General features: G+C 49.6%; 2 protein-coding genes across 9 annotated transcripts in view; both read right to left on the reverse strand.

Annotated features, from left to right (window-relative positions):
• Positions 1-332: 332 nt before the first annotated feature.
• RARS1 (arginyl-tRNA synthetase 1) lies at positions 333-18758 on the reverse strand. 6 transcript variants are annotated; one of them, XM_030505164.1, is made up of 17 exons: positions 18681-18743; positions 17651-17943; positions 17323-17421; positions 12657-12791; positions 11972-12160; positions 8048-8159; positions 6966-7066; positions 6426-6547; positions 5990-6110; positions 5554-5683; positions 5161-5265; positions 4115-4293; positions 3504-3613; positions 2771-2876; positions 1573-1745; positions 772-1019; positions 333-484 (listed from the first exon to the last, which is right to left on the reverse strand). In XM_030505164.1, the coding sequence occupies exons 5-17, from the start codon at positions 12122-12124 to the stop codon at positions 375-377; spliced, it is 1770 nt and encodes a 589-aa protein (XP_030361024.1). In that variant the 5' UTR covers positions 12125-12160; positions 12657-12791; positions 17323-17421; positions 17651-17943; positions 18681-18743; the 3' UTR covers positions 333-374. The 6 variants fall into 6 exon arrangements, with proteins under 6 accessions (XP_030361024.1, XP_030361026.1, XP_030361025.1 ...); XM_030505166.1 differs by lacking the exon at positions 17651-17943 and having other exon boundaries at positions 18681-18742; XM_030505165.1 differs by lacking the exon at positions 18681-18743 and having other exon boundaries at positions 17745-18327.
• A 736-nt stretch (positions 18759-19494) lies between these two features.
• The window catches only part of WWC1 (WW and C2 domain containing 1), a 71653-nt gene continuing 64519 nt past the window's right edge, over positions 19495-26628 (reverse strand). For all 3 annotated transcript variants that reach the window (XM_030503776.1, XM_030503778.1, XM_030503777.1), the window contains 6 exons: positions 25820-25967; positions 24981-25145; positions 23332-23424; positions 22250-22480; positions 20770-20891; positions 19495-20239 (listed from right to left, as the gene is read on the reverse strand). In XM_030503776.1, the coding sequence (XP_030359636.1) occupies positions 20173-20239; positions 20770-20891; positions 22250-22480; positions 23332-23424; positions 24981-25145; positions 25820-25967 (826 nt within the window). In that variant the 3' untranslated portion in view covers positions 19495-20172. The remainder of the gene's footprint in view (positions 20240-20769; positions 20892-22249; positions 22481-23331; positions 23425-24980; positions 25146-25819; positions 25968-26628) is intronic.

Below are 26628 nucleotides of genomic sequence, written 5' to 3' on the forward strand. Positions count from 1 at the left end.
AGGTGCTCTTGGGCGCTCCGAGTTCTCAGTCCTTAAACTCCACAGCCTGAGGCAGAGGAGCACTGTGTATGGGCCTGTGGGGTTTGGTTCCTGCACAGAATTGCTCCGAGCTGTGCCCATGGCCGCTCGCCTGCCTCTGTACCTGCAGGTTTTGAAGCCATGCTCCTGTGCTCTCCTTTCTTTACTTTCCATTCTCCCTCCTCCCTCTCCTTTCTTTCCTTCTTCCCTTACTTCCTCCTTGACTTTTATTCCTTCCTTTCTCTCCTAGGGGAGTGCTGCTCCCCTAGAGCATCTTTCCTTACCACAACCCCACCCCAAAAGACACAGACACCTCCAGTTGTTCAGTCCCTTTATTGTCACCCCACAGGAAACAGCTACATCCTCTGCACAGGCTTAATGCCCAGGATGTCGAATCCTTTGGCCATGATGGTGGCAGTGGCTTCGCAGAGCAGCAGCCTCCACATGTTCACCTTCACGATATGACCTGCAAAACACCACCATGGGAGATGGAGCAGGACAACCAATGCTGCCTTCCCCAGGGAAACCCCCTCTGCCCACAGCCTGGCCCTGGCTGAGCTCCCTCCTGCCCTCCCAAGCCAGGCAGACTGCCCAACTCTGTGTTTCCACGTGCCTGGCTGCTCTCGCAGCTCTCTACTCAACCTGCTCACAGGCAGGCAAGCAGTGACCACACAAGCTGTGCCAGCCACCTCCAGCCCTCCCACATGAACAACACTGGTTCTGCAGCAGCAAGCCCCCATGGCCAGCACTCACCACTCTGCCTGTCCTTCTCAACACAATAGCAGTTGTCGTAGAACTCAGTGAAGGTGGTGGCCAGCTCATAAAGGTAGTCACAGAGCGTGTGCAATAACAAGTCCTCCAGGATCTTCTGCAGGATCTCGGGGAACCTCAGGATGCATTTGCCCAGTTTCCACTCCTTCTCATGGTCCAGGATAAGCACCTCCTCCCTGGCTGCCTTCCGCAGCATCTGCTCGTCAATGTTGGCCAGGCGGGCAATGGCCCTGCAATGACCCAAACCACATTCTGCTTGTGAGGGTCCCACCACGCCACTGCCCAGGGCCAGCACAGCCCAGCGCTGGCCTCCTCACTTGCCCAGAGAGCAGCCAGCCCTGGAACGCATGGGAGGTGCTGCCACTGCAGAGAACAGGGAGGGACATGCTCAGCAAGGACAGCTGATGCTGCCACGCAAACCAGAGCTCGGGGTGCCAGAAAAACTGTGTGGGGCATAGCAATAAACTGAGGTGAGGAGGTGCTGGAACACAGGCTCACCCCTTCCCAAACGCCCAATGCCTCTAATGGAATTACTGAAACTCCCCCAGTTCCTTCCAGCCAGCTGAAGGCCTGGGACGCACGGTGCACAGAGGAGCTCTGCTGCAGGCAGCAGAGGACACCATTCCCAATGACAAATAAAACCTTGCCTATGGTGCATACCAGTGTAGCTGGCTTCTCTTACCAACTATCCCTAGCAGCACTGATGCATTAATTCACCCCTTTCCCCACAATACTCCCTTTGCAAGAGCATCAGAGATCAACTCCAAGCAACTCTCAACCTACCTAATGCGGGTGAAGGCGTACAGCAAGTAAGCAGCTGTGTTCCCCCGGTCATCCAGCATCTTGTCAAAGGAGAACACGTAATCATTTAGTCTGTTGTGGGAGAGATCTGCATATTTAATACATCCAAAAGCAACCGACGTCTGGGCAGCTTTCAGCTCTTCTGCCGTGAGGACCTGTTACAATTCCAGAACAGATAAGTCAGGAGGAAGGAGGTTATGTTGGTATCAGCAGCCACAACATGCAGCCTTGGCCACTCAGCACGGCTCCAGCCCTCACCTCCCCTGCAATCCAACAGCCCTGTGGCCCTGCCCAGGTTAAGGCTGACTCCCTTTGCTTGTGAAGGCCCACCAGACCTCTGTGCCCCATGATGAACTGTCTGCCACAGAGGTTTGGTGCTGATACTGTGCTCCTGCTTCTTACAAACTGCATGTGCACATAAACACGTGGCCCTCCTACCTTTATAGAGGATTTTGGACACAAAACCCCTCTCTGGTGGAACCAAAGCACTTTTGGGTCAGGCTCAAATGAGCCCTTGTGAGATTTTCAAGGTGGTTTTTAATGTGCTTCCTCATGTTCCTGCTTAAAAAGGGACGTTTCACTTTCACCCTACACTGCACAGCACCAAGGAGCTGTGCTTCCCAATTCCACAGCCTCACACAGTGAGTGGACAGTGTGGTCCTTCTGTTCCATTCCATGTCCCACACTGTTCAGTTCTCTCCTGGCTAGCCAGATGCAAGACAGAAATGTCATTAAGCAAAGGGCTTCCAGCAAACTCAGCCACAGCATCCAAGGGAACGGGTGAAGCCAAAGTCCCCTGCAGATCCCCAGCCACCTATCACCACAAGTCACTGCAGACCAAGGCTGCAATGTTCCATTCTGCCACCACCTCCTGCACCTTGGGGCAGTCACAGCTGTGGCCATCACACCGTGGAGGCCCCACAGCACCAGCAAGGCCAGTTATCCTGCCAGGCCCTCCGGTCCTGAGGGAGCTCTGCAGTACGAGCCAGAAGCCAGCGTGCTGCCTGCAGCTCAGATCTCACCACTGCCTCAGGGATGCTCTTCTTTCCCCATGACAGCACCTTGCCTGACCTGCTTACCAAGTAATCACACTCAGCTCACATCCAGAGTGTGGAAACCATAAGTCAGTGAACAAATCTGGGAACGTTCCCAGAAAAGATAAGCAATTTGTCACAAGCACCTTGTCCCGCTCCTTGTCCTTCAGCTTGTCCATAGCTCGTTTCAGCCCTTCCTCCAGCAGGTCTATAAGACGCACTGTATCCCCTGAACGAGTTTTGAACTTCTTCCTGAAAACACAGAGCCAAAATGACCACCTGCATAAGAGGCCAAACCACTTCCACCCTCTGCCCAGGGTCAGCGTGTGCCCAGGCAGACCAGGACACACATCAGAACTTCTTGCAGGCACTTCCACCTTTAACTTCCTAACAACCCTCCAGCAAACCCACCCGATCTGCAATGGCAGGTGACTGTCAAAGCACACTGCTTCAGCCAACACCTTCACAGAGACACCAGAACAGCTCTGGAGCGCAAGGGCCTGGTTCTTTTCCCAACTTTCATTTCATCTACCATGAGGCAGGTAGAAAATAATGGCCATCATGGCCTTTACCACTGCCATCTCCCCATATTCATATCAGCTTGCACCGCAGTTCCACCAGCCATTCCCAGTGCCTCTCCATCCACAGCAGGCAGCAGAAGCCGGGCAACCTGACCACAGCACCAGTGACTCCATGGCCCAAGGACCACGACACACAATGAAATGACAGAGTTACAATAACAGCATGGGATGCAGTGCTTGGGGTTTTTTTTTGCATGCCGCATACATACTTGTCATCAAACAAGAGCAAGTCTTCTGCATTCACTCACACATCCTCTTCAGAGCACATACAGAGGAAGAAATACATCCACAGACTTACTTGTCCTCTCCCAGCACCACTCCGAACGCGGCATGTGCCACTCTGGTTACTTTGGGATCATACCAGCCGATCATGTGCCCAGCTGCAAACACTGTCTGTAAATGCCCCGACTGCAAGGAACAAATGCCAACAACTGGTTCTCAACCCGCTCCTCCAGGGACAGTTTTCTTCTCAGCCTTCTCTCCTTCATAATGCTGCTTTCACAATGAGACCTGAAATGCTTCTAGCTCCAAAAATGCCGCTTCAGGAGCTTTCCTGGCTTAGAGAAGCAGCAACTGGCAAATCACTGCTCATATATGGAGCTGACAACCCTGCATCTCTTCAGGTAGGGAGCGACCCAAGTATAAGCAACACAAATCGGATTCCAGACTCATCTACTGAGATTTAGGCTTCACACACCTCCAGTGGTAAATTGGGTCTCTCCCTAATCAACTGGTTCTAGGGGCTATTCATGGAGACCACCAAACTCGATTCACCATTACACCAGTGAGGACAAGAGTAAATATACACACTAAAACCCTACAGCCTTCTACCTACATGAGTGCTGCACCCATCATGTAACACCCTTTCTGATGCTCTGTACCAGCAGTGACAGAGGGTAACACACTCACCTGGCCACTATCAACAACATAGATAATGATATCAGCCTTCTCTTCACACAGCCTGTGCTTAAGAGCAGCTAAGTCAGATGTGTCATAGGTGTAACCTCCATCTGATTTCATGATTGTCAATGGGACAGGGAAACCTGGGACAAACACGATCTTCCGGCCATCATCAACCTGGACAAATCCTAGAAAAACAATGGAAAACATCCTGTGTTGCATTGCAGAGGGAGCTTTGTGGGCCAGTGCATGCAGAAACACCCCTTCCTGGATGCTACCAGAAAGAAAAGGCCATGCACCCATATTATGAAATCATTAATGGCTCAAAATATGAATACACCTAAATGAACTCCCTCGCCAACCTTGTCACATCCAGAACTCAAGGCTATGCACATGGAAGTGGATCTGTACAGATCTGGCCTTACCAGAAGAGACCTAACTGGATTTAAGAACTCCTGTCCCTGGCATCCAGATCTACCTTTAACAAAACCAGCATCACAAAGTGGCACCGAAGGCAACAGAAACTTTACAGAGGTGCAGTAAGGACTTAGCACAAACACTTCAGATGGCAAGACTCAAGAAGTGCCAAATCCAGACAGGAAGACGTGAAAACAGACTTTTTCTGCTCCATTTGGCTTCTGGCCAGTCTCAAAGCCAGCATAATCAAAAAATACCACTGTCAGAGATCTCTCCAAGTTCCCATTCAGTCACAACACGAACTGTGTTCGTGGGCAGTCTGCCATATATTGCTCCTTGACTATTTACTAAGGATACAAGGAATTCCAGTAGGACCTCACACCATCGCCTGCAAATATCACAAACTCCTCCTGGTGTCAGCAAGAACGATTCAAGCTTTCTGAAATGAAACTTGTAAGAATCACTTCTGCCAATGCTTCCCTGGGAGGAAAAGCCACAAAAGACCCACTCAGGAAATGTGGCTGTGAAAAAGAGCAAGGCTGGGGAACACGGAATTTCACAAGTATCAGTTCTAAGCCTCGCTGCACAGGAGTGAGGTTACCTCGAGGTTACTTCAACTCTGAGACCAAAAGCCTCACCTTTATCTTCAAATTCTTTCACGATGTCTTTCATCATCTCATGGTAGAATGATTCTCCTCTCTCTGTGAGTGTGATGTCCAAGCAGTTGTAGATTTTCTGGAACTCTTGAGGAGGAAAACAGAACAAAATGCTTCCATGAAACGCACACAGTGGGAATTAGTGGCATATGTTTAGCAGGGGGCACAGCAAGCCCCCAGAGCCATCAGACCAAGACTCAAGAGACAAGGCCCCACAGACAGCCCAGTTCTTTGGTTGTGTTGGCTTTTATCTTTAAGCTTCTCCCAGCAGCATGGCAGTGATTTTCAAAGGAAAACCAGAGCATGGGCTCAGACACAGAGGTGAGGAAAGCCACAGTTCTGCTGTTGAGACATGCTCCTGAACATGGCAGTCACCTTTCCGTGACACGTCGCAGATGAGCTCCCAGGCTTTGATGAAGTCGGGGGTTTTGCTCTGCAGCAGCACCACACATTGGTAGGCACGTTTCTTGAACTCCTCCTCTGTGTCAAACCGCCTCTTGGACTCCTACAGGGAAACACACCACATGAAAAGCACTGCTCTCTGCCCCGATACAAGCTAACAGGCGTAACAGGCTCTCCAAGCACACTCATCTCAAAAGACAGAGGCAGCGTGCTTACAAAGTCTTCTGATGGTGCCTCATAGAGACAACTCAATGCCAGATACCACAATTCATCACCCAGTGACAGGTTATTGCAATAACCCATTAACAGTGATCACTTCTGCTTCTCAAAGCTACGCTGCAATTTGTAAAGCTCCTCAATCTGCTTTTCAGATGCTGAGGTACACATCACACTTTTTTGCTACAAGTACCTTGTAAAAAGCCTGGAGATCCCCAATGGGAGGAGAAACCGTTAAGTAATCCGGAAATTTGTCTTGGAGGTGAGCAATGAGCATTCCAAACTGGGTGCCCCAGTCTCCTAAATGGTTTAACCTTAAAGCAATTGAAAAGCACAATAATGACTTTGCAAACATACGCTTTAAAACACATGCATTTCAAAACCATATATGCTAAAAGAAGAAACACACTAATATCAGACACCAAAACCAGGCCAGCACACCCAGTTTCACTGCATGAAGCTTCTGCCCATCTTGATGCCCAACCTGCTACACTCCATCAGCTTAGGATCTTACCACACAAACAGGATTATTTGTTGTGTGCTTACAAACACAGACAATGCAGACCAAAAGCAGGGATACTGCACACACTCAGCCAAGCAAGCCCAGCACACCCCAAATGGACTCTCACCTCAAAACATCATATCCTGCAAATTCGAACAGCCGGCACATGCTTTCTCCAATGATAGTGGACCGCAGGTGGCCAACGTGCATCTCCTTCGCAATGTTAGGGGATGAGAAATCCACCACCACCTTACACACAGCACCAGAGGACAAACAAACAAAGAGCAGCAGTCATTACCACACCATGTGTTTGACCTGGGCTTTGCTGGGGGAACAAGGCTGACCCTCACGCCCTTTGCTGCCAACAGCACACAGCAGCAGAGGAGGCCCACGGGGGACATCAGAGCACGCTTCCAGCCTGGGGCTCTGCTGCACGCACCAGACTGACCTTGGCAAAGCACTCCCCACCCCGCGAGCCCTGTTCCTCACCCACCAGAGACCGCGGCAGGTACACACAGCCCACCCCACAGCCCCAGTCCCCACGTCACATCCCATTTGCTGCTGTACCAACCCGCTGACATGGACATCCCCCCCACTTCAGGGCTACCCACAGCCCAGCACGGCTCATCCCTATGGGAGCAGGATACCTGTGCACTTACTGCTGTACCTTTTTCCTTTTGCCAACAGCCGGTGGCTGAACACCATTCACCAACAAACTGCTCAGCTGCTTCGACACAAAATCCCTTCTCAAGTGGACATTGATAAAACCTTGAGAGGAGAAAACCAGCAATGAGTGCTGGGGCTGCAGAAGTGCCTCAAACCACTTTCTGTTTCCTCACATCAAGGATGAGAGCACAGGAAGGTGGCTTGACAAACCAAAACCAATTTTCAGCAACAAAGCTGTCACTAGAGGACAAATTCTGTTCCCAGATTTCAAGAGTGTTTCACAGCACTACAGCCTGTCCTGCAGGAGATAGATACTGCAAGTTAATCCACTGACGTCACTCCTTTTAGCACACTGTTACTCAAAGGTGAATTTATAAGAACATTTTTAATGAGAAAATAAATAATCTTGCCAAGGTTTGCAGAATGCAAAACCAGATCCTGCTTTGTCTCCTTTCTTTGAATTAATATGCTAAACCACACAGATTCACCTGGGATAATCCAGGTGGATTGTTGTTGTGGGACAACGCTAACTTCAGCTTCACAAAGCTAATGAATGAGCTTCTGCCCAAGCACTCGAAGGGCTGTGCCATGTGAATTTTGTGTTTATGCTGAAGCTCTGAGGAATGCGAGTCCTTGTATTTCTTCCTGGGTCACAGGGACAAAGCAGATGCAGGAATTGATAACCTCCATGCTCCTGCAGCATCTCAGTGCTGAGAGGCCAACATCTCCTCATCATGCAAGCAGTGGTGAGAAGGGCATATGGATTTTTGCCGTGATTTCATGATGTGGCCTGATACCCATCACCTCCAACAAAGGAGAAAAGCTGGTCCCTTAAGGATCAGTGGAAAACTTGCTAATTAAAGGGCTTAGCATGGCAATTGCCAATTCTAATAAAGATGCAGATTTGCTGCTCTACGCAAGTCTGAGGGCTACAAAGCTCCCCAAGACAGAAGCAGCTAATTCACCCTGTAACTGCGGTTTTCAATCATGGAACAATTAAACTCAGCTTCCCTGATTACCATCTGGTATAAAATTGCCCTATCAGCTTTAAAACACAAGGTGTGTAACATGGAACTCCCTTACCAGGCCCAGCAATTTCAACCTTCTCAATGCATTCATTGGCAGGAATATGTTTTGTTATTTTCTCAGCGATTTCTCTTGGGCTGATCTTCTGTTCCTTGGTTTTGAGCAGCATCTGAAACACATCAAGATCAGGTAAAATTCAATCCTCCATAACATTGTACAGAGTGAAACAGAAAGCACAGATACAGCAGCACTGAGAGATCCTCATGATCCTTTAGCTTTATAATGTATAGACACAAACATCTACAGCAAATTTGCCAGACTAGATCAGTCCCTCTACACAGCAGAAGTCTAACTAGACCCACCATGTTCACTCCTTTCTGCTAAGAACAATTAAAGAGTAGTTCCCGTGTCAGAAGAAAAGCTTCCAGGGTATTTTTCAAGCACTGTTAAGAGGCTTGGCAAATTCCTGTTTCTCTAAATTAGGAAAAGGGACCAACAAAGCTGGCACAGTCCTTCACACTGCTTCAAAACCCTGTTCCTCAGTCTCACAGGTATCCTCAGCTCTGCCAGCATTCATATTTGAAGTTCTGAGCTGTGCCTGCTGAGTGTGGTTCCGGAGCAAGCTGCTCGTTTATGATTAAAAGCAACCAAAGCAAACTACCTTCAGTCCTACCTGAGACTTTAACTTAATAATGAAATGATTAAATAAATACAATCCCACAAGCCAAGCAACCAAAGCTAATCCTAACACTGCCCAATTCTCTTCAAAAAGCATCAGAGAATCTGCTGGTAAAGGAGTTCTCCTTTTATGTCCAGCCATCAATGGCCCACTGGGAGGAACTTAAGAGAACAGATGCAAGTTCACACACAATAATAGCAACAGAATGGTTTGGGTTGGAAGGGACCTTGGGAGATCATCTAGTCCAGCTCCACAAGTTCTGTGTCCATTCCCAAAGCACTGTCCCACACAGCTTTACAATCTCACAGAAACATCCCTTAGGAGGACCCTGTGAGACAGCCCAACCCGCTCCTGCAAACCAGTACATCACACTGTATGCAACCACCACAACTATTTGTTTCTGAGTACAGGATTTTCCATTCTTACTGTGATGTGTTTGAAAAGAATCTATCCCCTCACTCCCATCAAGGACAAAGAGCATGTACCTTTGTCAACTCAGAACTGACACTCATTACTGCTTGTATTTGCTAACTTGCAATCTGTGCAAAATGTGACTTCTACTCCAGTTTCAGCTTCCTATTTAACCTGCCATACAGCTGATCGTAACAGGATCCTACAAGATGGTAAAGGCTTAGCATGGGCGAGAAAAGAAAACCTCTGTAGCCTGTAATGCTACTCAAAGTGCAAACTACAGGAAAAATAAATGCAAACCCACATTCTGGGCATGTTACACCAGATCACAGGCGTGTTATCTGAATCACTCCAGAAACACTCACCCTACTCCTACTACTCTAAAGAGCAAGCACTGCTCCTGGCCCAATCCCCAGCATTCACATGCTAACGAGCTCCCAGGAAAACAATGTGCACTTGTGAGGGCTGTTTCCACATGGGCGCATCGCAGGGAGAGGATGCTGCCCGGCACGTACCAAACAGGGCAGGTCCTGCTCCTCTGGCATTTGCAAATAGCAGTGTTCTAGCTCTGTGCAGGGGACACTGAGGGAGCGAGGCTATGGGAGACATGTCCCACAGTCAAATCCCTAAAACTTAGGCTGATGGAAAGTACAGAACCTGCTGCTCTCAGAGGGAAATGACTGCACTGCATCCCCTGGCTCTGCTGTGCTGACGTGCTCTGATTGTGCTGCATGTGTGAGTATTGCCCTGCTCATACACGGTGCCCTTCCAGGGAACAAACTCCACAGCCAAGGCCAGTACTAGGAGCTGTTACTCCTCAGTACAGCTGACAATCTGGGACTTGAAACCCTGGCCTGAAGGGGACCATTCAGACACTGAGTTATGCGAACAACGTGGACACTGGAAGCCAGGACTGCTCGAGAATCCCAACAGCCACTTAATTGGGGTAAAGCAGCGGTCAGAAAACTGGCAAAACTCTGCAAGGCCTCGTCAGTGCAGTCACCCAGCGCTGCCCTGGCTGCTGCCCAGGCCCAGCATGATGCTCATGAGACCAAGGGAAGATGGCACCTAGTTGTGAGGGCTGGTTCCAGGAGCCTGCTGGCTGGCACGTATGGATGCTGCTGGGAGCCAGCCTCACTGTGGCAGAACAGACACAGCGGCTGCATTTGACAACCTGGGTAGAATTCCATGTGCGTCAGTTCGATGTCAAAGTTACCAGCCTAATAGATCAATATAGGTGAACCAACAACAGAACACTTAAAAAAGTTGTTTCTAATTGCAAAATAAAAGACCTGGAATTACAAGAGTCTAATTAGTTCCTCAAAGGCACCAGTGCATTCAGAGTTGGGGTGTTTTAGCACCTTCTTTCTCCACCACTTGCTGGGTTTACTTCAGCACAGGCCCAGCCCACTGAGGCAACTCCTGAAGTGTCTCTTATTCTGCTTGGGTCCTCTTTGGTCGAATAACTTCCAGAAAGCAGCAATGTCATAATATTCAAAGTAACCATTTATACTAACCAGGTTAAGAAACCCCACTCTTCCCTTGCACACGCCTAATAGGTGTTCTGTAAAGTGGAACCATTCTTACAGCTGCCTGAAAACTTCCAAGATCAGAACAATACAGAATCATAGAACAGTCTGAGTTGGAAAGGACCTTAAAGCTCATCCAGCTCCAACCCCTGCCACGGGCAGGGACACCTTCCACTGGAGCAGGTTGCTCCAAGCCCCTGTGTCCAACCTGGCCTTGAACACTGCCAGGGATGGGGCAGCCACAGCTTCTCTGGGCACCCTGTGCCAGCACCTCAGCACCCTCACAGTAAAATCATAACAAACACCCCCATGTTTCCTGCCTTTTGCTCATTTAAAGAAAATATAGATGCCACCAACCATAGATGTGGGGAAGCCCACACAGCCTCCCCTCAGCAAATGCTTGGATAACAACAGCCAGTAAGATGGAACAAGAGCACAAAGCATGTGTGGAACAGTGTGCTCAGATCCATCTGAAAGAGCATTTGTCACAAAACTGAAAATGCTTCAAGGAATACACCAAAATTAGCCAAATTCAGCTGTAACCAGGGAATTAATAAGAGATGTTTGAAACTAAGCAGTCAGAGGAGTATGCAGCACAGTGCCTGAGCAGCAGCCTACACCTGGTTGGACACTGTGAGGAGATGCTGCGCACACCACAGCCCCTGCACAGGCTGGACAATGACCCATGTCAGCAGGTCCAAGAGCAGAGCAGTTCAGGATGCAGCATGCAGGGGTCTGCACCCCAGCCGGGCACACAGGGAGCATCCAGGCCCCTCTCACTGCCGTGTGTGTCAGTGGGCAGTAGAAACCCGCAGCACCCACACCAACAGGAGATGTGTGCCCTGACACGGGTGGTGTTTGTAGCTCGCCTTTCCTGCGAGAAGGGGGTCTGTGCACGCCACTCTGTGCACGTGGGTGTGGGGACACTACACTTCCCCAGCATTACACAAGAGCATTCCGAGATTTGTAAGTGTTTGTAACACTTGTAACTGTCCAGAATTGGGATTAGTTGTTTTGCTGATACTAGTTCCAAACATACAGCTCACTATTTGGTAGTTAACTGCACAGTTAGTAAATCAATGCAGCGCTTCAGTCCTAGTTTGATTTAGATCCCACAAACTGAGCAGTTGTTCTCTGTGACACACATGTAATCTAATTACCATCTAATCAGAGGTTTAAAGATCCACTCTGTGAAGACCAATGCTTCCCCTGAAACGCCATTAGATGCTCACTGAATTCTCAGCCCAGAGGCCTGCAGCAAGCTTGAAACAGGTCCACAACTGCAACTCTCCCTGTGCTGTCTATCGCACAGCTTCCAACAGAAGCATCCCCAGGTTTTGTTCTAAGACTGGTCAGATTTACCTGTGTGATGCCCATGGCGCTGTTACACTGGTAATCTCCAAATTTGGGCTGCTGACTTGGTGTCACCACTAGTGGAGGGTTTTCTAGCTCTGGGTAGGCAGCCTGAATAGCAGCTCCGAAGATCTCCTGAAGGCAGCTGTTGATATTAATCATGCTTTTTGCTGGTTTACTTCTTTCCTCCTGAAGGCTCTGAAAAAACAAATCCCAGAAGGCTAAATTCACAACATCTGGGAGCTGTTACATCCCTCTTTTTTCCCTGGCTGCCTGGCAAAGCATGGCTGATAGATGTGGCTGACACCTCTAGGCACGGGAGCAACGTACACAACAGAAAAATGCCATGATTCAAGGGCTGCTGCTGCCGTCGAGCCTCCCAGCATGAACACTTCCCCTGAGTGCAGGGCTGCGCCTTTGTTAGTGATCTGGTAGAGATGTTGGCTGGGCTGCCTGTTCCATGACCAGCCAAGATGTGACGCTGTGGCCTTATAAACCTACTGACATTTGTCATAATATAGGTTCCTGTTTAAGGAACAAAAATATCTGATGTGCCACCAGCAATGAAGGCGTTGGGACGCAGCATGAGCACGCTGTCACACAGCACCAGCTGTGCCAAACTGACAGCACTTCTTTAGCTTGCCTTACTGAGCACAAGCCCCACGCGCTGCAGCATTCATTCTTCCTCCCTTACCTTCCGAAGGAAGTTCAAGCGATACTTGAGCTTCGCGTTCTCGTCCCGCAGCCCTTCCACACTCGGGGACACTCCCAAGCACCCAGAGTTCTTCAGACGCTCAATCTCTGCAGTTAACAACCTGATCTCGTTTTCCTGAAAAGCAAATGGAATTGTCACACGGGCATTCCTGGAGGGGGCGGACACCGAGGTGAGGAGCTGCAAGATCTCAGACACACTTCTAGTTCTGCCTCGCAAAGGTTAACAGCACAAGGAAGAGCGGAGCAGTGGCACGGGTAACTCATCCTCCCAACCCTCAAATGTGAAAGCACAAAGATACCTTCTCCTCTTAATATCACATCACTCTGTGTCCCCCCAAACAATTCATGTTTAAAGGTGGTTTCTGTTTATGTCAAACCCAGGGATTTAGAGGCATTCTTTAACACCTCAATAAGAACAATCTCACTGATATCAAGACAGACGTACAAGACAGACAACAGGTCGTGCTAACAGAACATCTTCTCAAAACGAGCCCTTTCTCCAGCTTTTTGAATTTAATAAAGATGATGTAAAAACCTCCCTAAAGCCTCGTCAGGCAGTTTCATCATCTCACAGGCCACAGTTTCTCCTCCAGAAGGTGAAACCACAACCACTCACACAACCCCAGCGAACTCGGCCAAGAAGCGCAGCGTGCTGCCTCACAGGGGATTCACAGGGGAATCCATAGGGCCATTTCTGCAGCCTGCGCCCACAGCCACCTCGCTGCACCACCTTTCCTGCATGGCTTCTCCCTCAAAACTGACAGCTGGCATTCAGCAGCAATCAGGAATTTCAGGTGGACTCTATGCTCCAAATCTTAGAGTAGTTTGGGTTGGAAGGGACCTTCAAAGCTCATCTAGTCCAACCGCCTAAAATGAGCAGGGACATCTTCAACTAGATCAGGTTGCCCAGAACCACATCCAGCCTGGCCGTGAATGTCCCCAGGGATGGCACATCCACCACCTCTCTGGGCAACCCGAGAGGTTCCTCGTTGTAAAGAATTTTTGCTCACATCCAGCCTGAATCTCCCTCTTTTAGTTTAAAACCATCACCCCTTGTCCTGTCGCACCAGGCCCAGCTAAAAAGCCTCTCCCCATCTTTCTTATAGGCCCCTTTTAAGAACTGAAAGGCCGCAGTAAGGTCTCCCCGGAGCCTTGTCTTCTCCAGGCTGAACAACCCCAACTCTCTCATAGAGCCTTTCCTCACAGGAGGGGTGCTCCATCCATCTCATCATTTCTGTGGCCCTTCTCTGGACTCTCTCCAACAGGTCCATGTCTTTCCTGTGCTGAGGACTCCAGAGCTGGATGCAGTACTCCAGGTGGGGTCTCACGAGAGCAGAGCAGAGGGGCAGAATCACCTCCCTTGACCTGCTGGCCACGCTCCTCTGGCTGCAGCCCAAGACATGATTGGCCTCTGTTCCGCAAGCGCACATTGCCCCTCATGTCCAATCTCTCACCCACCAGTACCCCCAAGTCCTTCTCCTCAGGGCTGCTCTCAACCCCTCCATCCCCCAGCCTGTATTGAGACCGGGGTTGCCCTGACCCACATGCAGGACCCTGCACTTAGCCCCGTTGAGCCTCATGAGGTTCACATGGGCCCCTCTTGAGCCTGTCCCACTCCCTGTGGATGGCATCCCATAAACAAACTGCCCTGCACCTCCCTGTGTTCCTCAGACCTCACAGCTGGGTCACAGGCAAACGCCTCAGCAGGCAGCCTCAGCCCCGTGGTTGGAACCGCTGTAAGGAGCAGTCATGTTCCCCACCCAGAGACAGCGAGTATCTGAAACTTCATCTCTGGTGGCCACCAGAGATGTCCACCTGGTGCCCACCAGGGGTGTCCTCCCCCATCACAGGCTTTGTGCCCATCAGCCACAAACCTGGCTCACCAGCACAGGTCTGGAGGCTACTGAAGGTGCAGGTGACTCCGTGCTGCTGTGGTGGGTGCAGGCAGCAGAGGCAGTGAGCCAGCCCCTCAGGCTCTCCTCCACCAGAACCCCACAGCAGGAGGCAGCTCAGGCTACTCCTGTAGTGAAATAGGCCACCAAACCTCACCAAAAAGGGCTCATTTGCTTTGGTGCTTGAAAACAATAAGAATATTTAATTAAGGAAAAAACTGGGCCATCAAATCTTCTGGTCTAACACGTCCCCCTGAGCAACAGCTCCCACAGACAACACCGTAAGTAACTGCAGATGCCCAAAAACCCTAAACTGAGCCAAAACCATGTTAAGGTTGGCTACCTATGAAGCAAGCTGAAAATCAGCACTTTTGAGGCCATTCTGCATTTGTGCTTCAGCTTCCACCACACTCCTCTGCCAGCCTCAAGGTCTCCTCTGCTACAGGAGAACAGGATGTCCTGCAGGTTCAGATGGGAACAAACAGGACTTAAGGGAAAAAAACCCTTCATCAAAATCTCTGGTTTGGCATTTTGGCAACTAAAAGCATTGAACAGCACCAGCTGTAGCTCAAAATACCTCACTTCAAACAGCTCATTGCAGCCTTTCCTCTTGCAGCCTATGACTTTTTTTTTTGTAATCCAAAGCAGCCCTCCCCCAAATCATACTGTTGTTCTCTCACATACATATAAATACCTTCTCCCATATATCAAATAGAAAATATGTATGTTTTTATGTTTTACTTTACTCACAGGCCTGACCATGCAGCATTTCATGTAACTTACAAACTAATTTGTAAGATTTTCAGACTGAACTTCAAAACAGCACAGAGAGATTTCACTGCATTGTTTTACAGGCTCCCTGGAGGTTTGAGTCATCATTATTGCTACAAACTGACCTAAAGGAACATCAGAGCAGAGCCATGAGTAACTCATCCCCCCAACCCTAGAACGTGCTTTAAGGGAAGCACAAAGCTATCTTCTCCTCTTCATATCACATCATCTGTAGGACCCGTGTCCACCCCGTATTACCTTCTCTCGAGCAAAGCCACCAGCTTCAGGACAGGCTAGCAAGACCCGTAGGAGAGTTCTGCATTGAGGACATACATTTGCACTCTGCCTTTGAAATTAAAACCACAGAATCCCAGACTGGTTTGGGTTGGAAAGGACCTTAAGATCATCCAGTTCCAACCCCCTGCCATGGGCAGGGACATACCCAAGCCAACAACCAGCTCACATTTACTCCTCCTCCCCCAAAACTACAACTACCGAGGTATTTCGGTACCACTGGCAAACTCTCCACAACAGCAATGTGATCTGAATGTTCCTCCACAACCACAAACGCCTCTGGCCACCCAAGCTCAGACTCGCAAGAGGCGAGATGACCAGCATCTTACTGGAGCTTCTTCCCACATTGTTAAGACTACAAGAGAGGATGAGGAAAGAGGTTTACCCACGTGCACAGCCAGAACTCAGAAGAAGGGTGCTCAGGAATCACCATCCTCTGGGGCAAACATCTGGCCTAAACAGTCTTTCCCACACAAATAGAGGGTGACAACTGGTATCCTAATCACTTGGGTTGGGCCAGGAGGTTACAAAGCTCTAAACCCATGCCACAGGTCAGTAAGCGTCATCTACTTCTTTCCCATGACGGCCCCAAAGCAGCAAATCCACACCTGCAGACAGGAGCATTCAGACCAGCCCCGCTCTGGATGTGACCCGCCCAAGGTGCCAGCTCAGGCTGGCACATTTTCCTACCATGTCTTGTGCTCCTCTTCTTCAGAAACTTTCAGTACCAGTCCTTGTGTTACTTGAGCATGAACCGAAAGCAAAACACTTCACTGTGATGGCCTCGCTGCCTGCCCCAACACTGCTGCTGCCATTTCAGTCTCCCTTTTTGTGCTCACCAACAGCTAATACAGCTCATGAAACAAACTCTCAATTCCAAACCACAGCAGAACAGCCTGGACTCAGCACTGGTTACACTGAGCTGCAGAACGGAGCGGGTTAAGATCAGCACAGCCCCAAAACAGGCAGCGAGGGCCATGGTTCACGGGCCAGCCAGGAGGGAACGCTGCTCATGCCCCCCGGCTCTGGTGACCAGTGACAGGACAAGAGGAAATGGAACGAAGCTGCTCCCAGGGAAGTGCAGGCTGGACATCAGGAAAAGGCTCTTCGCTAGGAGGGTGCTGGGTCCCTGGAAGAGGCTCCACAGGGAGGAGCCTGTCAGGGGTCGAGTTGCATCTGGACAACGCTCTTAGTCATCTGGTTTAGGGTTAGGTATTCCTGTGAGGAGCAGGGAATTGGACTCAATGATCCTTATGGGTCCCTTCCAACTTGAGATACATTTCTATGACTGAGGAATAATTGCAGGACCCCCACAGCCATGCACTGAGCTCACCTCAAAAAGCTCTTTAGATGGCTGCATGTTACAAATGCCCCTTCTGACAGCAGCTGTGGTCCCGCTGATAACCCTCTAGCAAATCATCTGTGAACACTGGGTGTTATCGAAGGGCTGTTCTAGATTCTACATTCTTCCAGAAAAACTACAACACTAAACTACAGACAGCCCTTGTAACTCCTCTCTCACAGCACCACCCAGGCGAGGAAGGGCGACACCACCAACACAGCCCTGAGCCACAAAACGTGCAACAGAAAAGGAAGGGAAAAGCTGCTGTTCTGGACAAAGTGTTACCCTGGGGTTATTCCACCTGCACAGCCCTGGGCATATCACACCTTGTCAGTAAAGGGTCATACCTGATGACCACCTCATGAGAAGCTGCAGGAACTACATGAGGCCATGCTGACATCTCCAAGGCTCTTTGGTCAGCTGAGAACTAGAAATCTTCCCCTTACCTGTGAACATAAAAAACCTATAGCTTTTTCAATCGGACCAAAAGCATCCCTACATCTTCCCTTAACACGTAAGAGTGTCTTCCAAAGACCCCACTGAATTAACATGAACCTCGCTCAGGCTCCTGTCTCTGGGCTTTAACGTGATAGAGTTTTTCTTTTCTTCATCACATTAAAACAAAAAACCAGAGAGGAACTGGCCTGAGAAAGCATGGCAAAGGGAGCAGAGCACCCCTCTTCCTTCCCTTGCCTCCTGACCAATTGCTTCTCTGCTCCTACTCTGCCAGGCCTTTGCTGAGCCAGCTCTGTGCAGTAACTCAGCACACACTGCTCCTTGTTGGGCTGTTCTCCCAAGGAGCTCATGATTCCTGCCAGCCGGTTCACCATGGGCTCATGCTGGAGCTGGCACAGGGAGGACGTGGCTGGGAGCGACGTGACAGATAAAAGTCAGGCTCAGTAATTCCACGTGGCCTCCTTCAGCCTCCTGGAGTTACAGAGCTGAACACCCTCCTCTTCCTTGGAAACCTGTTTATGGACTAAAGACCAGATCATAGTGACAGCAAGGGGAGCACACCTGAGATGCTTCCCTCTCCCAGCAGCTATAAAGGGGAAATGCAAAAACGAGTTGCAAAGATTCAACAGCCAGATCTACTACCTCAGCATTTCATGGCAGTGCTTATCCTGTGATTGAATTGGGAGTAGAAAGCTTACTGAAAGGTGACTTTAGAACACGTGTGCATGGCAGGCAAAAAACCACAAGCCAAACGTCCAGAGTCTCTGAGTTACCTGCTCTTGGGGGGCAACACAGGAGAAGTTCACCTGTAGGACGTGGCTCTCCTGTACTGTGCTGTCAGCACCAGCCACTGGCTGGGACGGAGCCGGCAGCCTGACCTGCTTTCGCATTCCTACAGCCACTGAAGGGACAGGGCTGCCACCACCTTTCCTCCCAACCCCGAGCACCTCATGGCTGCAACAGCCCGCCTGAGGAAGCCAGGGCCGCCCCCGGCACACCTGCCCCCGGCACAGCGCCCGGGCTGCTCCACCGGACCCCGCACCCGGCGCTGCCCCTCCCGAGGCGGGGCGCGCACGGAGGCCCCGCGCGGCGGCGGCATCCCCCGGGCGCGGCGGCGGCACCCCCCGAGCGCGGCGGCGGCACCCCCCGGGCGCGCTGGGGGCACGCACGGCCCGTGCCCGGCGCTTCCCGCAGAGCTCCCCCGCCCCGCGCGCCCCCGCCCTGGGCCCCGGCCCGGCCCCGCCCGCACCTGCCGCGCCAGCCGAGCTGCGCACTGCGACACGCGCGCCTCCATGCTCGCGCGGCCGGAACCGGAAGTGGCGCGAGGGAAGCGGAAAGTACGGAGAGTGTGTATGTAGGGGGTAGATGCTCGAAGAAGCGGGCAGCGCCCCCGCGCGGCGGGGAGGGCCCTGGCAGCGTGCGGCGGCCGGTGGCGGGAACGCTGGGCGGTGCCGGGGCTGCCCCGGGGAGCGGCGGGAGCGGTGCCCGCCCGCGGCACCTCCCGCCCCAGCGCTCGGCACCGCCGGCCCGGAGCAGCTGCGGCTGCCCCATCCCTGGCAGTGTTCAAGGCCAGGTTGGACACAGGGGCTTGGAGCAACCTGCTCTAGTGGAAGGTGTCCCTGCCCGTGGCAGGGCGTTGGAACTGGATGAGATTTAAGGTCCCTTCAACGCAGACCATGCCAGGCTGATTCCATGAAGCAGCCGTGCACTGCATTACAGCTCTTCGGAAGGGAGAGGCAGTCCCAGACCCACCACATCAAACTAAACCCAGGTTTAGGGGTGACCCACGAGAGCTTCCAGTCACAGCATGGTTTGTGTTGGAAAGGCAGCTTGTGAGCTACATCTCCAGCAGCTCCAGTAAAACCTGTATTTAGAACCAAATGGGAAAGCCCAGGGGCACCCAAGTCACTCCAGAGTACAGCCATCAGCTACCGCTCGAGAACGACTGCTCGGAAGGACTTGCAGAACAAGACCCATTAAAACCTATAAGCTGCCAGCTAGTGACAAAAAACTCCACAACAAGTTAGGTGCCAGCTGATGAGAAGATGCACACACAACAAAAGGCTTGTCCAGAAAGGTCACTTTATTGGAAAAACCTAGAACGGACATAAAACCCGCAGCCCTCCTCCCACAGAGTGGTTTCAATGGGCTCCCCACGTCCCCCCCACAGACCCGTTACAGACAGGAGCTGCAGTACAAGTGTTAAAAGTGCAAGTATTCTGAACTTCACACCTACTTTTATGACCTGGCAGGAAACAGAAACGCTTCACAGCTCACAGAGAACTCGTTCACAGCACTGGGGAGCCCAAACTGGCTCCCTGCATTCCCCACGGGGTACAAAATACATCACTCAGAGGAGAGTCCGATGCAGAACATCATAGAAGGCAGGGGTGAGGTTCCTTCAAAGTTATTTTATTGCAGTAAAACCTCTAAAAGGTAGAGCTGTACAAAAAGTCTAAACAGCATTATTTAAGAATAACAGCACCTCACGCTGCATTTGTTCTTATTTAAAATTCTATTTCCCAAAAATACATTCCTAAATATACAAACTATACAATCTTGTCACTTTAATGCTGGTTTCTGTGATGATAGAACTTCAACCTAAAAATCTTCAACACATCCACATACTGACAAAAGCTCTAATATACAAATGCCTCGGTACCTTCATAATACCACATAAATAACTTCAAACCCCAAACTGCACTTGTCAAACTGTCCAGAAAGCAAATACTTCATGGTGATCACACGTCGTCTGCAGAGAGCGTCGGGATATTTATCCTGGGCCGGGTGAAAAAGGCCATCTTCTCTCTAAAGAGAGATGATGGGTTGTTAATTCCACAGAAGTCTTGCCAGAAACGCCCATCATCCACATTCAAATTCATCCCTCCAACTGTCACCACGAGGAGTAGCAGCACACCCTCTCATGACCTACACCTCTTATTTACATATCAGACAGGAGGCATCCTTACAGCTAGTCTCACCACGCTGCCAAAAAACCATTTCAGAAAGGCTTTCATTTGGGTTTTCTGCTTTCGAGGTATGTTTCTTAAGGAAGCAACGGGCTGCTGCTGGATTAAACAAAGGATTTGTGAATTTGGTGCCAGATGGGGAGTGATTTGGAGCACTGCTGGTTGCTTTGTGATCACGTGCAGTGCTGCAGCTTGTTTCCCTGACTCTTAGACCTTATACTTTCATATAAAAACACACAAGTTTTTGTTTAAGCAGGACACTTAAGCACTTCTACAAAGACCAGCCTTCCTCATCAGCATCTTAGTCACCCACAGGAAACCATGGTAGCAGTCCCCTTTTCCTGCCCCTTCCCTGTCACCTGGGCTTACCTGAATGACTGCACTTCCAGAGGCTCCTTCCGACTCTGCCCACGCAGCCTGTGCACATCCTTGGCAGCAGCCCTCATCATTTTATCAGCCTTCAGCTCACACTGGTGTTCTGCTTTCTCCACCTAAACAAATAATGGAAGAGTTGTTTGTATTTTCAAGAAGCATCATTTTATCCAACTAATCTCCACATACAGCAGGATTTCAGCTGCAGGTGTGAGGGGTTTGGAAGCTGCTGATTCTGGAAATCACGAGCCACAGAAGCTAAAGTGAAGACTTGTCAGCTAACCATTGTAATGGAGAGAGCTTTGTGTAAGGTCTTCGTCCAGCCCTCTGGTAAGGATTATGGGGGCTGTCTGCAGCTTCTTTCTATCTTCCTGATATATTTTAAGCCAGCAGATCAGCTCATGCAAGAACATGGTAACCCATGTTCCAGCTGTGCCCCACAAAGCACCATGTACCAACTCACCCCTGCTCCTGGTGCCATCATCACTTGGGTTCTGCCTGGGGTCAGCAGAAGTGAGGAGCCCTGCACACGAGGGAGAGTATGATGCGGACAGAGTAAGGTAGGTGCTGTCCATGACACAGCACCACCCTTACAGACAGGGAAGCTGCACTTGACAAACAGATGGCATCAGTGACTTCTTGTATTTGCACTGTGCTAAGGCAGGAAATGTCCATGCTGGTAAATGCATGGGTTTGGGACTAACAGAACTCCACAGGAAGTTAAAAAGGGGCCAAACTCCAGCAAAGAGCACAAAGTGCAGCATCTAAGGGGTGAAGATCACCAGCTATGGAGTAATACTTTTTTGTTTTAAAATAACAACCAACCATGGCAGAAGGCTGCCCATCTGCCCACCCTGCTCATCACCTACACAGGCTTGTTCAGACATCTCTGTGCTTTGCCTACCTTATCTGTAAATACATTCCTTCTGAAGCTAATGATTTCTATTTAAACCCTCTCAAGAAAAGTGAAATGCAATGAAAAGAACTTTCATAAAAGGAAACAAAACTGTTTCATGAACTGCTGGTTGAAATTCTTGGTAATTATTTCTGCCTCCTTCCCATCCCTGACCTGCAGCCCACCCTTCATAAGCAGATAGATACTATTAAGCTATAAAAGCCAGAAAGTCTGCTATCATCTGACTTATATTACTTCATATGCATGAAGATCCTATTCTAAAGCCAAGTGTCATCCATGCACAAGTTTTCTGCAGCCAGTAGAAGCAACTGCATAGCTCTCTCTTAGAAGCAGCAAGAGACATAACTGTTCCCTTCCTCACCCTCAGGTCTGTGGGGAGGCCCACATAGCCTCTGCAGTTTTTACATACAACACCTGAGAGCAGCCAGGACCCAAGGACTGCAGCCTTCACCATCTAATGCTTGCTTGATGGAGCTCTAAGTGGAGGACGCTTCGTTTCCTGACCATCCCAAGCCCCTTGTTTCTCACAGTGACTACAAGCCAGAGGCAGTTACTACTCACTCGCTTTTCCACCAGCCTCAGCAGCAGTCGAAATCTCTCATCATCTTTCACCCACTGCGGCAACTCCTTTTCACCCTGACTCTGAGCTTGTTCCAGCTGCTCCTTCAGCTCCCTCAGCACTGAGATCTCCTGCACCAGCCGATCGTGCCAGGTTTTTGAAGCCTGCAGGTCCAGCTCCAGGTCTAGCGAGGTGCGGATCAGGCGCTCCGAGCCCAAGGACTTGACTGAAGGCTGGAAAAGAAGGGCTGTATGAACACAAGGGTAAGAACTGTTCTGACCACTCCCCCGTGACAGGCCAAATGCATCGTGAGACCCATTTTTCCAACACTTTTCTTGGCACAGAGCATCGCTATGGACCCTGCTTTCCAATTCATCTCAAGACAGAAAGCACGAACTCAAGCAAGTCTGACAGATAAGCATTTTGATTTTGCTGCTTCCACTAAATCTCTTCCTTGGCAGCTTTTCCAAATCAAACAAGCCTTGCTTGCACACCTTGCTCCTGAGTTTAATGTCTCATTGTCAGATGAATCCACAATGCAACAGAAACCCCCTGTTTTTTTCCAGTAACATATTACGTTGCCTTCTTTCTGCTAGTTTCAAACACAAGCTGCCCCAAGAAAACCATCTCCTCACGAGCTCAGCATCAGCATCCCAGGGGAATTTCAGTGACTGCATTCCAGTGGGCATTCCACACGCTCACTGTGTGCCACAGAGTCACTTCAACAGGGTCACCTGAGCATCCCTGATATCACTCTCCTCACCAGCTCCTCACATTTATTGTAAGTACTTAAGAACCTCACAAGAGTAAACACAGCCAAACTGCTTGTGCTACTTCTGCTCTGACAAGGTGGAAAATACCAGGAACCATCTTCCTAAATGTGTTGTTTTAAATGAGTTCCAACTCAAACATTCCTGTCATATTCCGATATACAAGAGTAGCCTTGAGAGACTTGTCACACCCAAAGGTTGTGAAGGAAAGCAGGTGGCAACTGATTTATGTTTGTGAATTCTTTCTTTCAACCAGTTTTCCACTGTTTGCAAGTGTCTGTGCTGGAGCAAGCACAAGGTGCTGTTGTTGTTACCCGCTTCACTCGGACGCTTCGTCTCTCCAGCGCATTCCGAACGAAGGGCGGCTTTTTGGACAGTGTTGAACTGTCACTGTCACTGCGGTTCAGCTGCAAAGGAAAAGGAAGAGCCCATGAAAGGAATACAAACAGTGCATACACACATCATTGGCAAGAACAGGGGCTTCTCTAAGTGATTCTAAGCAGGGCTGTAAGCAGAACTAGGAAGTTGTGCGGACAGCTGCCACCCCAATGCGTGCACAACACGCAATCCATCCCGCACAGCCAGATCCTGCCCCAAACCTTGAACTCAGTCACTTTTTCGGAATAGACTGCATGGAAAGAGAGACACTAGGTTAGGGTGTAGAATGGGACTCTACCCCACTGCCCTTCTCCTGTGCAAAACAGCCCAGAAAAATAAGCTATAAGTAATTACAAGTTACTCTTTTCTAGCACCTGTAAAACATGGGGCTATTGTATTAGAGATTTCTTTTTTCTCCAATCACCTGTATTTTAAGCTAGTGGTGCAAGACGTAGGTTTACCTGTAAGCTATCCCCCTGGGTTTTCCAACTTGGTTGTCATGTTACACACATACAGCTGCAGCCTTTTGTGATTGTCTCTAGACTCTTAAAAAGAGCTCAACTCAAGCAGGGTTTAATTCCCATCTCATCTTCCTTCTCAAAGCTGGGGGAACAGGCATGTGGGATCTGCATGTGCTGGGACACGGAACCACCCAAGCACTGGCCACTGCTGCAGATTAAATCCATTTTGTTTCTACGGAAGCACCTGCTTCTGCATGGGAGAAAACCTGCACATCAAACCTGGCTCAGCTGCACTAGGAGCGTGCCCACTGTGGACAGGTCATGCATGATAAATGCAGTGCTTGCTTGCTTGCCAATTCAATTTACAAGATAAGTTATTTATAGTTTAGGCTGATCCTCAATCTAGAAAATAATTGTGAACAAACACTTCAAAGCAGTGGAAGTGACATGCTGACCCGGTCACCTTCAGGCAGGGCACGCTGGAGAAAGCTTCCACAGTGTTTTCGCTGACATTACCAACTCCTTACCTTTTCATTTCCATGAAGCCTTCATGTTCTACCTCATCTAAAGCCAGGTGGACACAGCGAACCCAGTTCAAGTTAGCACGGAACAGTCTTAAAGCAGCAGGAAAGGGTTTGATATGCAGCTTATTCATAGAATCACCGAATCAATCGGGTTGGAAAAGACCTTTAAGCTCATCCAGTCCAACTATTCCCCAGCACTGCCAAGGCCACCACTAACCCATGGCACTGAGGGCCTCGTCTACATGGTTTGGGAACACTTTGCTCTGGGCAGCCTGTTCCAACGCCTGGTCAAATACCTCAGTATCTACTGATCATCACTGTCTTACAGCAGCCCTACCAGGTTAGTTTGGGCATTTCAGCATGCCGCATGTACCAGAAACATATGTGCATATACATATTTTAAACATTTGTGCTTCATACTATTAGTTCCAAGCAAAGGTATCATCTAGGAGGCAAGGACAGAGCAACTTCTGAAGTCAAAGGAGGAAAGAAGAAAGCAGTGTCAGGTCTCTGTGAAAAGTCCAGCCCAAGTGAACACTGCTGATATGCTTTCATTAGCGAAAAGCAGCATTTATAACCCCGCGAGTGCATTTTCCTTACCCGGCACACATACTGACTTTGTGGTCCTGGTGAAAACGTTTTGGAGCGGATGATTGTGCTACCTCTGACAAACGGAGCTTGTGGTGGGTTTGCTGCTCTCTTGTCTTTGGGACGAACCACAGTAGAAGCCTGTGCAAGGCTGTCCGTGTTTGTCTCTTTATCCACCTGAAAGACAGATCCCATAGTGTGAATGCCAGCTTACCGACCACACACAGCCAGGGCTGCCTGACAGCCACCTCCGATGCGTCTCCACTCTGCCAGTCCCAGAGGCACCGTGTTCAAAACCAGATATTCTTTAGCCCTTTCATGCAGGTGTCCTGCCACACCACTCTCTGAACTCAGAGGCTGCTACATTAACTCTCTAAGGGATTTGCATCCATCGATTGCTGCGCAACACAACTGACCGCAGTGAGCTTTGCCTGTTGATCCAGTGCATCAGTGTGACTTGGCAGCCTCATGCACAACAGAGGTATGGTTTTAAGGACCATTCTCTTGTGCATCTGCAGCAAAGATCCAAATTGTGGTATGTACATGCACAGAGAGCACGTGCACAGCACACGCTTGACAGACTACAGCTACATTTAGAGTTAAACAAGGTCAAAGCCACTGTCACATTAATGAAAACAGTTTTCATGAGCAGCTACAGGAAGGCATGAAATGGTGCTGCATTAACTGTGGGTCACGTAGAGTTGTTTAAAAATAGTTCAGGTAGATAAACGTGAACATCAATGATGAACCTTCAAATAGCTGCTGCAGCCTTGCCCAGCTCAACATAACCCCATCAGCTGAGCAATGGGAAGCTTAACTCATCTTTCTGTTCAAAGGGCCCTTGACTCTACCTTCTCTGCTGTCTCCATGTGCAGCTGGGAATTCAGACTTTCCTCTGTTTCCCACAGCGATTTTCCAGCACAGAATTCTTCCTCCTCCTCTGCTTCATTTTCACTGCTCTCGTCCTCTTCTTCCTGATCAGGAACCTCTTCGTCTTGCCTGTTAAGAACAGCTTTGTTACTGAACTGGCCTATTGCGGACAATGCTCTGGTGCTGCAGCAGGAGTTTTCTCCTTCTAGCTGCTGGGCAGAAGCATGTCCCCAAGGCAGCCAGTTGTACCCGAGATTACACAAAGACAGGCTTATAAGGGAATAATTAAACTGGAGTGAAGCTGCACCAGAAGGCAACCACTACAGCCCAAAACACCATACTGATCTGGCTTCAAGAGAAGCAAGCTGATGGCTCAGCCATGTAGTCTGAGCTTAAGGTGAGTGCATCTTAAGGGGAGCTCTCAGGATAACATTAATCTCAGTTTAAGAAGCGATGCTGGACAAAATTCAAGCATTGTTTTGACATTCTTTTCAGCTCCTCTGAATGCAGAGCTGGCTTATCTATCAAACCCACTGGGGTCAGGCTTGCTTTTAGTTCAGATGTTGGGCTTCATTAATAAAATTGGAATCTGAACCATGTAAACAACAGCCAAAATTAATATTCAAGTAAAGCCTTGCACCATACAGTGGAGCTTTCATGGAGCTCCATAGAACGTTGTACAAATAACAAAATTAGCATAGTGCTATTGACTCTTCTCAACGTTTACCTGCTTTGTTCCCATTTCCCAAGTACAACCTCCAGAACAGAAGCAGCAAGACTTTTCATTAAG

Source organism: Strigops habroptila, chromosome 12, assembly GCF_004027225.2.
Source record: "Strigops habroptila isolate Jane chromosome 12, bStrHab1.2.pri, whole genome shotgun sequence".
NCBI lineage: Eukaryota > Metazoa > Chordata > Aves > Psittaciformes > Psittacidae > Strigops > Strigops habroptila.